This window comes from Desmodus rotundus, chromosome 4 (assembly GCF_022682495.2).
Source record: "Desmodus rotundus isolate HL8 chromosome 4, HLdesRot8A.1, whole genome shotgun sequence".
NCBI lineage: Eukaryota > Metazoa > Chordata > Mammalia > Chiroptera > Phyllostomidae > Desmodus > Desmodus rotundus.
Window position 1 is genome coordinate 6,287,627 of NC_071390.1, and position 17,395 is coordinate 6,305,021.

Below are 17,395 nucleotides of genomic sequence, written 5' to 3' on the forward strand. Positions count from 1 at the left end.
CAATTAGTGCATTGTCATTGCCTACACTAGCTACGGGGGTCTCTTCCCAGCCCCCAGTGCCTTCTGCCTCTCATCCTGTTTCTTCCTTCTTTGTACTCATCTTATGTATTCCAATTTACCTGTTTCCCACCCTAGACTGTAACCTTAATGGCTTTTCCCTGTTGCTGATACATCCTCGGTGCTTAACACCCTGTTTGGCCAAAATACAGGTTCAGTTAATGTTGACAGAATCTGTGACTGAATAAAGGGTAAGTGAAAGAATGAGGAGACCAGACCATACAAGATCATTATGATTTTAAATTGGAGGAATATAATCAACAAAATAAGCTAATTAGCGGAACAGAACCAGAGACATGGAAACGGGGGACAGACTGACAGCTGCTGGAGGGAAGGGGTGGGGGGAGGGTGGAAAGAAGGGGAAGGGATTAGACAAAGAACATGTACGAATGACCCATGGACATGGACAACACGGTGGGGGGGGTGGACTGTGGGAGCGGGGGTGGTACAGGACGGAGGAGGGGGAAGGGGGAAAAATTGGGACAATTGTAACAGAATAAACAAGAATAAAATAAAATAAAACAGGACAATAATTTTCAAAGCATCTTTGAATTCATGTTGTTACAGAGACATGGGTAAGATGAAGGCCTCTCTCGGCTTAATCCAGCTAAACCAACGCAGCAGCTGCAGCAAAGGTGCACAACCCCCGTAAGAGAAAGGGCAATGACACCAGCCTCGCTGGCCACCTAGGGCTTCGCCTGACTTGGGTCCCAGGAGCATATTTATGTCTTGGCGCCCTCAGCAACTCCAGGACAGGGTGTTAATGATCTCACAGTGGGGCTGGCAAGCTTTTTCTGTGAAAGGCCAAAAAATAAATAAATACGCTCTTCATCCTAACTACTCACTTCTGCTGTTACAGGGTGGAAGCAGCCATAGACTCTACCTAAAGGAATGGATGTGCCTGTGTTTCAATAAAACTTTATTTACACAAACAGAGGGAGGGCTGGATCTGAGCCGAAAGTGGCAGACGGCCAACCCTGGACTCTAACACACGGTTGCCCACTCACTAAACTGTCAAATGGCACCAGTGCATGTCCCCCCTCCGTGAAGAAGACAGGAGACATTCCCCATCGGCCACCTATAAATTCAGAACCACCAACCTGGCAACTGCTTTATCAGAACCATAAATAATAGTGTTAATCCAATTCCTGAAGAGAGAGTGCCAGAGTGAAAAAAGGCATTACCATATTAAGAGAAAAACAGAGCCAAAGAATTTCCTTCAATCAGCTAAGTTCTTGAGCCAGGGCCAGAGAACACACACAAGGGCCCTGGTTTGGATGGTCTGGGGAACTGAAGCATTTTCACATTCCAAAGGGAATGCCATCGGAACAGCAGGAAGCCTGGGCCTGTCCTCCTCTGCCCCTGGACGGGAGTGGAGCAGCCTCCCCTCCCCCTGCTGGGTTGCTGCCGCCTAATGAATTATTGATTCCCACCCCCTAAAAATGGTAAAAATCAATACGGTAATGGAAACCTGGGAACATCCACAGGGTCTGTGGCAGCTTTAGCAAATTGAATGGCAGCTCTGTAAGTCTGGGGAGAGAAAGGAGAGAGACGACACCCGAAGACCAGCACAGAGGGAGGGGGAAGGAGTACAACGTGGAAAAACACAAGGCGAGGGTGACCGTGGCCGGGTGAGGCTCGCAAGCTCTGGCTCCCGGTTCCCAGCGGCTTTCCGAGGGGGAGCTGGGCTGGAAGATGGGAAGCCATTCCAGAGCAGGCTCTCTGTTACCTGATGCGCTTTTGGATGAGCTAGGGCTGAGTCAGCGCCTTCTCACAATCAGGTTGTCTGAGGAGAGCTGGCCAGAGGGCCGGCCTGAGTCACGCCACTCTCTGTCTCAGCACCACCCCTGGGACACGCCTGGGGGACGCCTGGACCCTCCCCCCTCAGAGAACTCAGCGCAAATTCCCCCCCCCCCCCCCCACAGAGCCACATTCTGAGAGGCCCGGAGAAGACCAGAGCCTGCTCTTCTGCCCCCGGGGTTTCGGGTAAAAGGCACCAGGCCCCACCCTGACCCCGCGGACCCCAGCTCTGAAGGTCACACAGATCAGCCCCAGCATCCAGCTCAGCAGTAAAAGGACCCTCTGAAAACAAAGCCACCCCTGCCCCCAGGTCTCACGTTTTAGCCACTTCAAACAGGTCTGTAGGTGGCACCCGGCCCAAAAGGTGGCCAGGGACAGACACAAGCTTGGGGGGCGAGGGAAAAAAAACACCCCACTTCATAAGCCTCAACAAGGCTGCTTCCAAATATTTTCCCCAGCTGCTGGCGTCAGGGAAAAGCGCCCACAGGAAGCCTCACCACCTCGCCAGCTCCCTGAGTTAGCGAAGACCACAAGCTGCTGTAGCCCCGGCAAAGCCGGCTGCCATCCAAACCCCAGGCAGCCCTGGGGAGTGAGGCGTGCTGGCTGAAGTCAGGAGAGAGTGGTGGGAGGGGGAAGGCAGGGCGAGGGGGGGTGGTGCTTTGCAACCTGGCTGGTGCCCCATCATCTCATCTGAAAATCAATCCGAGAGCAGTTCCCTCACTCACCAGCCAGGCGCCTTCACCCGCCATCCCTGTCCCCACCACCCGCACCCACAGAGTGGGGCACCAGGAGAGAGTGGGGGTGGGGAGCCTTGCTTCCTTCTGAGCAGAGGGCGCTGACATTCCTACTTGGGACACTGCCTACTCGGGCCACTTAACACCTGACAAGTGTGTCCCTCACTCTAGCCACAAAGATGAACTTAAGTCAGCACATAAATAAGTCCACTGTAATTATGATAAGGACATGAGGAGGGATAAACAGTGAAAGGTGACTGTCTCAGGGGTTATGCTCCCCAGAGTGACGTGGAGGCGGGGAGGTGATAGAGGAGGGGGTGGCTAAGCAGGGTGGGTGAGGCATGCAGGGAGGGGCACCCCGTCAGGCCAGACCTGTAGGGGTTAAGCTCTCTCTTGTGGGAGCAGCAGGGAATGTGTCAAGGGTTGTATACAGATAGGACAGGACCCGAATGTTGCAATCATTGGTGGGGGGAGGGGGGATGCTCTTCTCCTGTGTGTTTGCTAATCAACACAGCTGGAAAAACAGCTGCAACACATGCCACTTTCCCCTCTTACTTCTTCGATATATTCCTAGTATTTCTGCCTCATACTCTAGCCTAAAGCAAGCGAAGAGCTCTTTTCCCTCCCTCCCTCCTTCCCCATATCTCCCTCTCAACTACACAGGGGAAAAAACTGCACAGACAAAATGCTGCCTTTGGATACAGAGCGAAAATGTTCTGCAGACACGGCCGGTGTCATGCTAAGCACATTTGGAAACAGTTTGTATCTGAAGCTGAACTAGTTTGCCCTCAAAGCTGCTTCCTATTAAAATGTTTGTGCGCACACTGTCCTCCCCTCCTGCAGCAGGCTTTCCCACCCGGGGCAAGCGTTGGCCCCGCATGGCCCCACCTGGGGAAAAGGAGTTCCAACCCCTAGGACAGCGGGGAAGCCTGCCGGGGCCACCTCCTCCCCTGACTCTGCAGGGGGAGGCAGACCAGGCGAGAGGGGCCTGCTGGCTAGGCAAGCCTTCTTCCAAAAGTTCTCCCCGCTCAAGGCTCAGCAGGGAGAGCCGGTGCACATGTGTCTCCTCGGCAAGGAGAAGCCAAAAAAAGTTACTTGGTCTCAGGCCCAGAATGTCTCTGGCAGCCTCAAGCCCACGGGGCTTTACTGGAGACACAAGGGGAACTCCAAGAATGGAAGAAAAAGGAGGCAAATCGGGTTCAGAAAGGGCCGGAACTCGGACAATGCTGGGGATCTCAGCAGCAGGGGCTGTGCCAGCTGCACCCACGTGGTGTTTATGTGGGCGACAGCCAGCTGCAACTCGCTGGCGAGGGTCTGCTTGGTCGACTGGCTCATGGGCACCGTGACTGATGGTCCCTCCAGTGAGGGAGAAGCAGACCCCGAAGGAAATGCTGGCCACTGCTCCAGAAGGGCAGCTGATGGCAAGTGGCAATGACAATAGATGCCCGTGGTCATTTCCATTCACTGAACGTGGGCGAACACCCCTTCTGGTAACAGGGAACCCTTCAAGCGAAGTCACGATGCCGGAGGGAAGAAACGGGCCCAGATTAGGGGCCAACAACACAGCCACTGGGCCCTGTCGATGGCGGGCTGTCACACCACTCCCCCGGGTCATCAGAGATGGGCCACGGCCTCACCCGGCAAGCACAAGTTGGAAGCACATTCAACCCTCAAACCAAACTTTTGTTGGTTCTGTTCTGCTTCCTCTGGGTTTTCCTGCCCTGTTTCCTCTTTCCTGTCATTCCTGAGAGCGACACACGTCAGCAGGCCCCCACCCGGTCCACAGTGCACATACTGTTACACCACAAACGCGCCAAGGTGAGGGAGGCCTCATTCCAAGCAAGTCTCCGCACGCCCTCCTAAATAAATCATCACAGCAACCCACGGAAGGGGAGGGAAGAGGCGTCTGCATTCTCCCCACTTCCAACTACTATCAGCAAAAAAAAAGCTGTTGAGTCCGTGGAAACCAGTCTCTTGTGTGGGTGTCTGCAATTTAATATCCTTTCATTTCCAATTCCATTTCAAAAAGCCACATTCGTTCACCTTTCAATTGTCAAGCCCCTTTCCCTCAGGCTAGAAACACATCTCAAATAGCGAGACCCCTGGGGCAGCGGCAGCCAGGTTGGAACCACTACGCAAAGCAGACTGAGATGGCTCCTACCCTCCCGGGGCCTGCCCAGGGCCTGCCCGGGGTGACACCTGCTCGCACTGCACCTGGGCTCCAAATCTGAAAAGAATCCCCCCGCCCCCTACCAGAGCAGACATGTGGGCCCACACCCACACACTCCACACTCGGAACTGCTCAGTGTGGGGGGCAGCTCACGCAGCACCCAGGCCAGCGCCCAGGCCAGAGCCCAGCCCACCCCACCCTGACAGCTGGCTGCCTCCCAAGGGCTTGGTGGAGCTGACACGCCTGGTGTGGGGCCCCAGGATGTGCTATTCTGGCCCACCTCCGTCCGCTGAGACTACCACATCCTGGACACCTTCCCAGCAGCGTCCCTAAATGGAGACAGCCAGCCTTCTTGTGGTCGATTTAAAATCCGGCCTTCCCATCGCAGGGATGGCCATGGGCTTGGGCAACTGCGGAGCAGCAGCCTGGTGGACCTAGAAGGCTGTAACTTCACCGCAGCACGGCGGTGTGGCCTTGGGCAGCTTTCTGAGCCTCCGTTTCTTCCTCTGCCAAATGGGGATAATACAACTACCTGGCAGATTAGGTGAGAGTTACAAATAAAGGCATTAGAGCTTATCAAATAGAAGTTATCGTGATTATACGGTAACCAATAAACATGTTTTGAAAGATTCGTTGTTACTAGCAAGTCCACTGTGACCTAACAGAAATAATAGACAATCGCAACCTTGCTAGAGGCCAGTTCACTACACCAGGCAGGGGCCTGTTTCTGCCCCGAGGAAGAGCACAGTCAAAAACAGCCTGTGCAAGACCACCCGGGGCAGCTCCACAGCCCACATCCAGGTAGTTACGCAGAGAGCTGGAAAAGAAGACCCTCCAGGCGCTCCATCTGTGCTCTTTTCCTGGCCAGCAAGGACATTCCAGCCCTCCGGGAGTCTTCCTTCCTGACCAAGTCAGGAAAAGGCCGAGGGCGAGAAGAAACCAGAAAGGGCACCTCACTGGGAGCATGCCACACAGCACGCCAGACCTCCACAATCAACCTGCCGACGAGCGGGAATTTCTGATGTCTGGTAGGAACCGGATTTAATTTCAGGCACGAAGATTTTGCTAAACAAATGCACACAGCGAAAATGACTTCAAAGATGACATTTAAGTAGAAAACAAACCATTTTTGAACACAGCATTTCCCAAATGGAGTCCATGCTGTTTCAGTTGTGGAAAAGAAGGGAAACCGAAAGATTCCATATTCAGATCATAATAATATGGTGGGTACACCTTTTGCAAAAGAGGTGTGTCATCATATGCTAATACGATGTTAATGTGTCATACACACATTAGCATATTAAAAGCTCCGGGGAGTTCTGTAAGGAAGAAACCCACTTGCTTCCCTTTAATTCAAGGTTTCCCAAACTTTCCTAAGTATGGAGTATTGTTTTTAAAACATAGGTAGTAACCCTGCAAAAACCTAATTTGGGAGACCCGGACTGTCTTCAAACCTAGAATGCACAAATTTGTAACAACAGTTGCCTCAGGATGGAAGGGAGACTCAATTTCCACTGCTTATCTACAATTTCTCTATAAACCCGTGGCTTTCCTTTATAAAAATGTACATTATTTTCAAAACTCTCTGGTCTCACAGCCTGCTTATTTGTTACAGGAGCCTCCAAGAGCCCCTGCCCCTCCCCCTGTCCCTCCCCCACCCCAGGCCACACCCAGCATCTCCTATTGCTGTCCTTTGGCCCAGATTTGACTGGTTCAGTGAGTGTCACTGCTGTCCCCAGAGGAGAGGAGGCGTCTCCAGGTTTTGCAAGTTTCAGCCTGCGCACCTGAGAACTCAGTTCTGCAGGTGGGGGACACACTTACCTCGTGGTCAATTTTGATAAGGGCGATGTCGGCCTTCTCATCCACGTCCTTGATTTTGGCTTCGTAAGTGGCGCCATTCCTCAGCTCAACTTTGACCCGGTGCTTGTTGGTCACCACGTGGGCATTTGTCACAATCAGTCCATCTTCAGACACGATAAACCCAGACCCACTGGCCACCGGCACCTCCCTCTTGGAAAAAGGAAGCCTAGAATGCAGAAGAGCAACCAGTTAAACCTGCAACAGCTGGAAATCCACACTTCCCCATACCAAAGAATGGGCTCACCAACAGCAATACACACCCAGCCAGCGTTACAGTACATTTGGGGCTCATTTAACGTACAAAAAGGGAACCTTAGGCAGACTTTTATATGCATCAGAAAAAATTCCACTTAGAGAATATTCTACGGGAATCTCTTCGGGGCCAGAGGAGAGGCCCTTCAAACATCTGGAAGGGTCAAGAATGTAGATTTAAATAGTCAAACTGGAAAACATCTTCAGGGAGAAACCCTCTCTTCCCCTGGGAGTAAATTTAGTGACTCTGACACTTTAAAGGGGGCTCAGAAAGAGCCCCGACGGCTTGCTCCAGGCAGCATGTGTTGCCGGAAGCTTCAGAGGCTGCAGAAATAGGAAGCCCCTCTTTACTTGCGGAACAATTCGATGTGAACCACGGCGGGAGCGATCTTCTCCACCACGTCGGCAATGAAGTTGTACTTATGACGCAAGCTGTTGGGGTCGTCCTGCCCTGGGAAGGGAAGCACAGAGAAGACACTTAGCTGCCTGGAGAACAGACGGAAGGTGTGGGCCGGGCCATCCGGGGTCTTTGGGAAAACCTGGAGGGGGGTGAGGACAGGATCCCAGACCTGGGCTCCGTGGCAAAGGTCCTTATGGCCCCGGAGGAAATACCCACCCCGAGAAGACAGCAACATCTGCCAAGACAACCTCTCTGCCTGGCTTGCTTTCTTCAGAAGCTTCACCGGGAAAATGTTGAACCAGAGGCACCAGCAAATACCTGGACCTTCTACCAGTTATTCCAAGCGGGCCACCCCAGGGTCGCCTTGACATGGCACCCTCTTCGCCAAGTGTCCCCTCCCCAGCTCCCCCGGCACCACAAAGCAGCAGCCCTTCTCAGTACACTGCCACTATCCTGGGGAGAGCTGAGCTGTTCCTGACAGGGTGACCATCAGATGTCATAGGTTTAAAAGACACTACGAAAAAGTGTTATAAGGCACAGCTCCCACCGCGACCAGAAGGCCAGGGGAGGCCACGGTGTGTCCCCAGAGTAGTGTTCCTCCGAACCCTAAGCACTCATCCCAACCCTGGACCTCCCAGGACAAAGGGCACAAGAGGTGGCTTCAAACTGTTGGGGAAAGAGGACAGAGAGACGTCAAGGGGCCATACATAAAAAATGTACACAAAAATGTACACATAATGTTCTACATAAAAATGCACACTAGAATGAGCGGACGTCCACATGGTAGGCACTTTTGAAGCTACTTCCAGAAAAACCCATCACACACCCCAGTGTGGGGTTCCCAGCAAGGCCCAAGGTTTGTTGTCAACCAACGGGTGCACACGCCCAGAGCACCTGATCCAAAAAGGAGCTCCTGGAGACGCAGGGTCCCCGGACACCCGTTTTGCAGGTGCAGGTCGTGGCAGAGGCAGTGTGGTCCCAGAAGTGCAACCTGAGCCCATTACTCTGGCCCCAAGTCCCTGCCACCTGCTGGTGTTCCTCAGTTAGTCTGTCTCTCTGCTCAAACGGGCTAGAGGGGTTCGAGGCTGGTGTGCAGCTGAGAGCCACAAGCTTTCCGTCCTCTCTCATCTCCGCCCTCCCAGCACGGTGCTGCCCAAAGCTCGCCCCTGGGACCTGGGACTCCGCTGGCTGCTCACGACCACGTGGCCCCACACAGAACCTGGCAGGAAGCTTTCAGAAACCTTTATAGCAATTTCACAGAAGAACGCTAGGCTTGTTGCCACTGAGAACTTTACATTGGGACTTGTATTTTTGTCTTTTTATTGCATGTTGGTGGTAATTCAGTTTTAGCACCTTGTACATTGACTGGGGATGGATAGGAGGTTAAAGGAAAAGAGACCTGTTTCTTTGCCACAGATGGTCTGAGAAGCAACAGTCTCCACCCCTCACCACCCACCCACCCTCTGTCACAGCTCACCCAGCAGGAATCGCAGCAGGAGCCTGGGGGTTAAAAGCACACCACTGGCCTGCAAAACCGCCTGTCACTTACCAAAGGGCCTGTGTGTCCCCGTCACACATGCAAACACACACAGAAACACATCCACACACGTATATACATACTCATACATAGACACACACACTCACACATACATACTGTTATGCTCACTTATACACACAATTCATGTATGCACATTCATGTACCCACACACATGCATGCCTCCCTACCCGCGAGGGTGCAGCCACCCCCGGCCTAGGCCATCAGAGACAGCTGGGACATTTCCACGTGCTCTGTGGCCCTCGGTGCTGCATTGCCACAGGCTTCCCATCTGCACAGACTGCTTCCTCAGTCCCTGCCATGGCTGTGCGTCCTCACCAGGGACCTCAATGACCCAACTCAATAACAGCACTGGCCCAGGGACCTCTCGGGGACCAGCCTGCCTCTCCCAAGCTTCAGACAGGAGAGGGAGACCTCGATGAATGAAGAGCCGCTGTCTGCCCTGGCCGCTGGGCTCGAGGCTGCTTTCTTTCAGGGCTGGCATCTGCTCTCTCGGCAGAGCGTGATCTTCTAGGGTGCAGAAAAGTCTCTGCAACTTCTAGGCAAGATAAACTAATTCAATGACGTCATAGTAGCATGATTTTATTGATTTTGTTTCCAACCCTTTCATATGCTACCTTATTTTTATTTTTCCCTTCTCCCTGTGGGGGAAGGGAAAATCAGACATTGCTCCCACATTATATTTAGGGAAACCAAGGCTCACAGACTTCAACGACTTCTCCATAGACGCCAAATTTTCTTAATAGAGGGTATAAATAATGGGAGGATCTAAGCAAATCCACAAGTTTTAAATTTAGTGCTGGCCCCTGGGTATCTGTCATCCTCCCAGGTTCCCAGGTAGTTGTGGTTAATTGTGCATCTCCCCGACTTCTCCAATGGGAGACCAAATGAGGGGAGGGAAACATCCCCTCCCACTCCAGGACCTGGGGGACATGCCACACACAGCTATCATCAAGCCCTCTGGGCTTCCTCAGCCCTGCTTCCTAGGACAGGCTAAGGCAGGTGTAATCCAGCCAGACCAGCGACCCCCAGGGAAGTGCGGATCTGAGACCCTCATGGGAAGGGCAGTTCTGAGAACCTTCCCACTCAGGACCATTAAGTAACTTCCTCTGTCTGACTTCCAAATGAGCACAGGAGAATTTGCCCACATCAAGAGTGAACATAAACATGGCTTTTTCCAGCTAAAATGAGAACTAGCTGCTTTCTCACACAGACAAGAGAGAGTGGCCCCAGGGTCTGTCCGCCCTGGGAGAGCATCCTGGGAGAACATGGAGGGCAGCGGCCTGGACCCTAGGAGGCCCAGGTTCCCTCCTCCATCTACTGGGTGGCCTCCATTTCCCCGTCTGTAAAATGGGGCCAAGTGCCTCCAGAAGGAGCTGCATGGCCAACTGCAGCTCCAACATTCTGTGATCCAGTCCCGCTCTCTCCCTCTTACCCCAACACGCCACAGCAAGGCAAGAGCTCAAGGGGTTGGGGATTGGGCACAGGACCCTCTAGATTCTGCAGATGAATAAACAGAAAGGCACAGCCGTGGGAGCCTAGACCACACGGAAGAGCCTAACTGATAGGCCCCAGTTGTGCAGCTTAGACGGAAAAGCAACCTGTGACCTCCATTCCATCACATGGTGGGCCAGTGTCAATGGGAACGCCAAGCTGAGCAGAAACAACTGAACACAGGGAGCATCAGCTAATTGTTCACAGATGGGCAAACTGTCACACCAAAGAGGAAGTATTTGTCTTCTCCAAATGCAACTTCAGAATGAGGAAGACAAGCATCTCGAAGAGCAGCTTGGCTCGGCTCGGCCCGAGAGTGCTGCTCCAGGACCTTGAATGCCCGTCTGTCAAACTAGAGCAGAAGCTACTGCTGTCTCGTGGTCTTCAGAAACTCTGCTGACCCCACGGCCCTGATCTCTCCTGCCGGTCAACCGTCCTCCTTCCAGAGGGGTCAGCTGAGGCGAAGAATTCCCAGGGACGGTCCCAGGCTGGCTCTGCCACACCACTCTCTGTGTGACACAGAAGGATGGAGGGCTGGGGCGTCCGGGCCACTCAGCCTGGGGAGAATGGGTCGGAGCTCACACTCTGGTCTCAGAACACAGTTCTTACCTGCTGTGTGACCTTAGGTAGGTCACCTAAGTGCTTCACATAAAACGGGATGATAACACCTCCCTCAGTGTGCTTTGGGGGCTGATTTTATGAGTTAATGTCTATGAAGAGCTTGGCCAAGTCACGCCATGCAGTTTGAAAAAGAATCTTTTTTTTAAAGAGTGGGTCCAGGTGCTGCTCAGGAGGCAGCTGTGGACAGGTGTGGGCACCACATGCCTCCGTGGTGCAGCAGAGAAGTAAGGGGAGAGGTAAAGGTGTCTAGAGAACCCCTGCCCTACCTTGGCAAACACATGCAGACCATGGAGCCGCCCCCTACCGGGGCCACCACAGCCAGCCATGCAGAGGCAGGGACCAAGGGGAAGCGGGTGGTAGCAGTTTTCCTGGTTGGACAGGTACCACTGCTCTCCAGCTTACGAGAGACCCCGCAGCCCCTGCCCGCAGCCCCTGCCGAAGGAAGACACAGAGCCAGATCAGCAGAACAGCCTGAACTGAGGCGCGGGTGCATTTTCAGACTCCTGGGGGGCAACCAACCTGCCCCAGAAAAAGACAACTAGAACTCCCTCTATGAAGTGAGGGGAGGGTTTACTTAGGCCAGAACGCACATGGCAGAGGTAATAAGGATGGGCAGCCTCGAGCAGGACCAAGGCCTGGCCCTTCCTACAGCTCCCTGATTGTGCAGAAAGCTGGAACTGGCTGGCGGTTAGGAACGGCTTGCCGTTTACAGAAAGCTGGCAATTCAGAATTCAGAATCATAGAGGTGAGGTATTTTCTACATTCCTGATTAATGAGAAAAAGAGAAAAGAAAACAAAGACCAACGCTGGGACTCATAGAGGGAGCATCACTACAGATTCTGCAGACGCTGACAGCCTGATGAGGGAATATCAGGAACAAATTTGTGACACAAGTTCCACAGCTGAGACATAATGGACAGATGTCCTTAACAGACGTAAATTTACCACAGCTTGCTCAAGAAGATACATTTACCCTGAAAAATCCTGTATCTGCCAAAGAAATTGTATTTGCCGTTAAAAACCTCCCCACCAAGAAGACTTCGGACCCGTCTGGCTTCATTGGTGAAGTCTTCCAAACATTTAAGAAAAAAGCCAATTGTAACAGTTCACAAACTTTTCCCAAAAACAGAAGAGGGGAACTCTCTTCTGCCCAACTTAGAGGAACTCAGCATTACCCTAATACAAAACCAGACAAAAACAGACAGAAGGAAACTGTGGACTAATATCCACCATAAACATAGACCAGATATCCTTAAGATTTTTAGCCAACAGAATTCAGCAATATAATAAAACAAATAATATATCATGACCAGGTAGGGTTTATCTCAGGAAAAGATAAATAAAGTTGGTTTAACATTTGAAAACCAAACAACGTGATTTACACTATTAACATACAGGCTGTGGCAAAGGTGGGTTTCCAGCTGTGAGTACACAAAACACAGTTTATTTTTGTATTATTATTAATTATTTTATTATTTCCCATATGAACAACTGCAAACCTGCTTCTGCCCCACCCTGTGCTAAGAAAGAAAATCCAAATAATCATCTCAGTAGATGCAAAACTTGGACACCCATTCATAATTAAAAAGCAGTCTGCAGACTAGAAATAGAATTTTCTCAGCCTGATAACAGGGATCAATAAAAACCTGAACCTAATGTCACACTGAATGGCGGCAGACTGAATACTTCCCCTCTAAAAACAGGGACAAGGCAAGCACACCCACTCCTACCACTTCTAGTCAACATTTCTATAAGTCCTAGACAGGACAATGAGGCTACAAAAAATAAAATAAATAAAATAAAGGCACTGAAATTGGAAAGAAGACTATAAAACTGTCTTTATTTGCCAATAACATAAGGGTCCCTACAGAAAAAGCTTAGAAGTACATAAATGTACTACCTAGAATAAATGAGTTTATCAATGCCACAGGAAAACAGGTCAATATACACGATCAATTGCATTTCTATGTATTAGCAATAAAAAAACTAAAGAATTGAAAACTATCAGTTACAATAGCATCAAAAATATAAACTACTTAGGAAATAGTTGTCAAAAGACGGGCACGATCTGGAACACTGCTGAAATAAACTAAAGAAGACCTAAATAAATGGAGAGAGACCGTCCGCATGGGTCAGGAGCCTCCCTCTTGTTAAGCTACCAATTCTTCCCAAACTGATCTACCGATTGAATATACTCCCAACGAAAATGCCAGCAGGAGTTTTTATAGAAATTGATTAGCGATTTCTAAAATGTAGGTGGAAAGCAAACACCCTAGGATATCCAAAACAATTCTCAGAAAGAGAAAACTGAATGACATACTATGTGATTTTTATTTTAAACAGAGAAAGTCTGAATAACTAGGATTAATAAAATAATGAGTCACAGTATTTAGACAGAGCTTTCCACTTACCTAATAAATATTTATCATTACTGGTTTTAAACACAACAAATGACCTATTAAGAGTAGCCAACATTTCCTATAATTTTATGAGTTTTTACGTTGGCAGGATTCCATCCAAAGATAATAAATGATTCACTTCTCCTCTTAATAAACTATTAGGCCAGCACAGTACGCCACGAGCTTCCTTGGAACCCGTCACCCCTGGAGTTTCACAGATGATACTTCTTAACGACTCTCAACCATTTCCTTACAGGACAAGAGAGAGAGAGAGAGAGAGAGAGAGAGAGAGAGAGAGAGAGAGAGAGAGAGACACAGTATTGATAACTTTCCACAATTATTATCCAAATTCGATTCCCAGACACTTCCATTCACGAGGGGTTGCTGAAAGGTGCCAGGCCCTAAGATAAATACTGGACATACATGGCCCCATTGAAGAAAACCTGCCGTAGTGAACATGAAAATCACAAGGAACGGACATGAAATTGAAGATTTAGCACAAAACTGGACGTGTGCTTTACATACATCGAAATGTGTGCTTCTTTCGTCTCGGAGGCAAAAGTATCAGGTAAAGTTTAGACGTGAGGCAGGACGAAGAGAGAAGCATGTCTTTATGGTCCCAACGCCTTGGTCCTCAAACTGCCTCGAGGCACCCCAGGGTCCCACGGCAAGCTTACAGGATATTTCAAATGTCCGGGGAAATACGGTGGCACTCCATATCTTGGACGCCTTGAGAACTAGCTCTAGAGAGTTCATTCAGTTTCGAAATCAGATCTCATTGCGGTCCTTTTGATGATTCCGTATCTTTGTGAATTTGGATTTCTGGTGGCCACTGTGAAAAAAAGCAAGTACTGTCCAAAATCAGCATTGAAGTGGGGGTGGGGGTGACCTTGTCCAATGTGACTCCAAGACCCAAGAGGCTGTGTGGCACCAACAGGAACATGCGTCCCATTCCCACGTCACAGTGATCATCAAATAATGAAATTAAAATATATTAAAAAATTATTTTTCAAACGATCATCAAGAACTGGGTTGTAAGGACAAAAATACGAAGTGGTGAGGACCTAAACTTGGTAAGTGGAACTGTGAGGTATTTCTTGGGGCCCAGAGAACTGCAGGCTCTGATTCCCCGCCCTGTCCCTTCCAGGACTCAGCCTATGTTCTCCACCCCGGCCACCCTCTCACAGGGCCTCCAAAAGGCCCCACTCCACCACCCCCTGGCAGTCACACGCCCACTCTCTTCCTGACTGTCATGGTACCAGCAGGAAGAATAACAGTTCTCATTTGCTGAGCGTCTGCCTCGTGCCCAGCACCGAGCGAGGTGCGGAATGAATATTATCTCTAATGATTCCCACAAGCCTGCAGGGTGGTGTCCTCTACAGAAAGACAGAAGACAGAGAATCAGAGAAGTGGGCACGTTGCTCACAGCCTCCTGGCTGGCGAGGGGCAGAGGCGGGAGGCCAGTCCCATCCGTCTCGCTGCCGAGCTAGGGCTCTCTGCCCTGCATCTGTGGCCTCCCTTCCAGGTCCCAGCCCTTTCCCCCACCCGGCCTCCAGCCCCCAACAGCCACCAAGGTTGTGAACAGCTTCCCACTTCCGGGCCGAGAACACAGGGCCAGGACCCAGGATTAACAACCCAGCCCTCGCTTCCAGCAACAACAATCACACAATCCAGTTTCTTACCAGAGTTGATAAGTAGAGCTCATTTGGAAAACAGAACGCTGTGTATTCGAGGGAAAAGAAATGAATCCCCTTTTATTCAGAGGGAACAGCATGTTCCCAAAATTCAAATCAGCTTCCAGAGCAGACCGATCGAATCAGTGGCAATTTAATGCACTGTCCTACATTCAGGACCAGCTGGGTAATCTGCAGAGCCCAGCGCAAGACGAAAATGTGGCAGCCCCTTGTTTCAAGATGGTCCCAACAGAGAATCAAGCATAGGGCCCCAGGGGGACTGCCCACGGGTGGCACACCCACGACGCCGGCCTGGTCTGCGTTCCAAATGCGTTTGATCTAAAACCCGAAGTGCAGGTAAAATACGGAGAAGCATCACACCTGGTCAGGAGCTGATGGTGAAGCTGCCGGAATCTGGCCGAGCCCAAGAGCACATGGGCAGCCTCCAGGGGCTGGCAGGGTGCCCGCATGCAGGGAGGCAGACACCCATCTTCCATGACATGGGGCACAGCTCACACAGGGAGGCCAGTCCCTCGTGCTGCAGATTCCTCAACTTTGCAAAGAGGAGGCTCAACCATGGTCCGTCCCCACTCTCATGGAGAAAGGGAAAAAGTCACCTGAGACTTTCCACCTCATTTCTTCAACTTTCAATGCCAGCAAAGGTATAGGTCCTTTAAAAATTATACATCAGAGTGTGACCCATTTCCGACAATTGGAAGCACTCTGGGGAAAGGATAAAATGTGAAGAACTCGGCCAACAAGACTGCTAGATGCAGCCAGGGTCAGCTCGCCAAGGGATGGTGGCAGCTCCGAGAGGGATAGCTCACCGTCCCACACTTTCCTTAGTCTCCCTAGTGCTTCCAGTTCAGCCCTTCTCCTGCTGTGGCCTGGCCTGGGCACAAGTGACAAAAGAAATAAAGTTCTTTCAAAGGCATGGGCACATAAAGCGTCCATTGTACAGAGGTTGGAAACACAGGCCCATTTTCCCTCAAAGGGTCGGGAGACCCCTCCTAACTGTGAGTGGCCCAGAGAAGTACTTACCCCTGAGATACCAGCGTGGACCCACCCCTACTCTAGAATGAAAGCCCTGCCCCAAAGTCCCGAGACACTTCCCCTGGCCGCCAGCTGGCACACAGCCACCCAGGCTCCCACTGGCCCGGAAGCTATGGAAAAGGAAGCAACCACAGCAGACCCCCAGTGCGGGGTCATAAAAATTTAAAGTCTTTGGGAACGGCCCAGTTGTTCACGGGGTCTGGCACCCACTCCTCAACTGTCGTCATCTCCCTCCCACAGCCCCAGCACCCGGAGCAGGAGTCCACCGTATAGGGTCAGGTCTTCGGAGCCTCAGCTTCCAAGTATCAGTCTAGACTCAGCCCCCCAACCCGGTGACACCCCAGCATTTATGGCCATGGGGGTGTGTGCTGGAGGTTGTCCTCTTCATCATCTTTACATGGTCTGAGGGCCACATCTGACTGTCCCGCTGTCCCTGGCACAGCTAGATTAAAGTTACTACAAAGAGGCTGTTTGCTGGGTGAGTAGATCCAAGTCCACATTTGGAGGGGACCCCCGGAGGAAATTACCCCCCAGGCACCTCCCCTGCACGCACCTGGGGACCCAGCCTCACCCGTCTGTTCCACTCACAGCGTGACACCTTTACAGAGGGGCTGGGACTAGTGAACGCCGAGGGCTGGATCCAGGGCTCCCCCCTCCAGCGCCGCCCCCCCATTTCCCAGCACCATACTGCCCTGAGCCAAAGGTCCCCACACTTCCGATGGGTTGGGGGTGCAGCAACAGGGAGACAAAGCAGAGCAGAGAGCAGGAGATGCTTAAGGCTAGGCCAAGGCCAAGAACACAGAGAGCCCACCCTGACCAGCCACTGGGATAGTGCAAAGGGAGAGCCTGGAACACTGAGCTTTGGGTGAACGATCGAGCACCACCACGCTGCTGCCACACCAGGGCATCTGATGTCGGAACTGGAATTCAGGCTCCAAAACTCCAGCCAAGCACCAGCACCTGATGCCCGAGAGGACAACTGTCCCAGGTGTGCAGGAGCGTAGACAAGCAACCAGGAGGCAGGCGGTTAACTAACTTGACACCGTGCAGCCGGAGAGGTGCTGGTCCGCATTCAGGGAGGGCAAGCGGGATGATTTTTCATGAAGAAAAGCTCTCTTTGTGAGGCTGAAGGATGAATTCGAGGATGGCCGTGAGCGGGGCAGGAGGAGAGGGCTGGAGCAGCTGAGCAGGGAGAAGAGAAGCAGACAGACTGCATTTACAGGGGCCAGAATGGCAGCGAGACTCGGCTCCCCCCTCGTCCGGGGAACTCGGACAACTTTCTCTCTGAGCATCAGGAGAGCAACCAAATTAAACAGGTTCCTAACTG

At 51.5% G+C, this 17,395-nt stretch overlaps 1 protein-coding gene across 1 annotated transcript in view; it reads right to left on the reverse strand.

Annotated features, from left to right (window-relative positions):
• HTRA1 (HtrA serine peptidase 1) overlaps positions 1-17,395 on the reverse strand; it is a 46,721-nt gene that overhangs the window by 16,656 nt on the left and 12,670 nt on the right. The window contains exons 2-3 of the mRNA XM_045191577.3: positions 7,225-7,324; positions 6,583-6,787 (exon numbers count right to left, since the gene is read on the reverse strand). Coding sequence (XP_045047512.1) covers positions 6,583-6,787; positions 7,225-7,324 — 305 coding nt within the window. The remainder of the gene's footprint in view (positions 1-6,582; positions 6,788-7,224; positions 7,325-17,395) is intronic.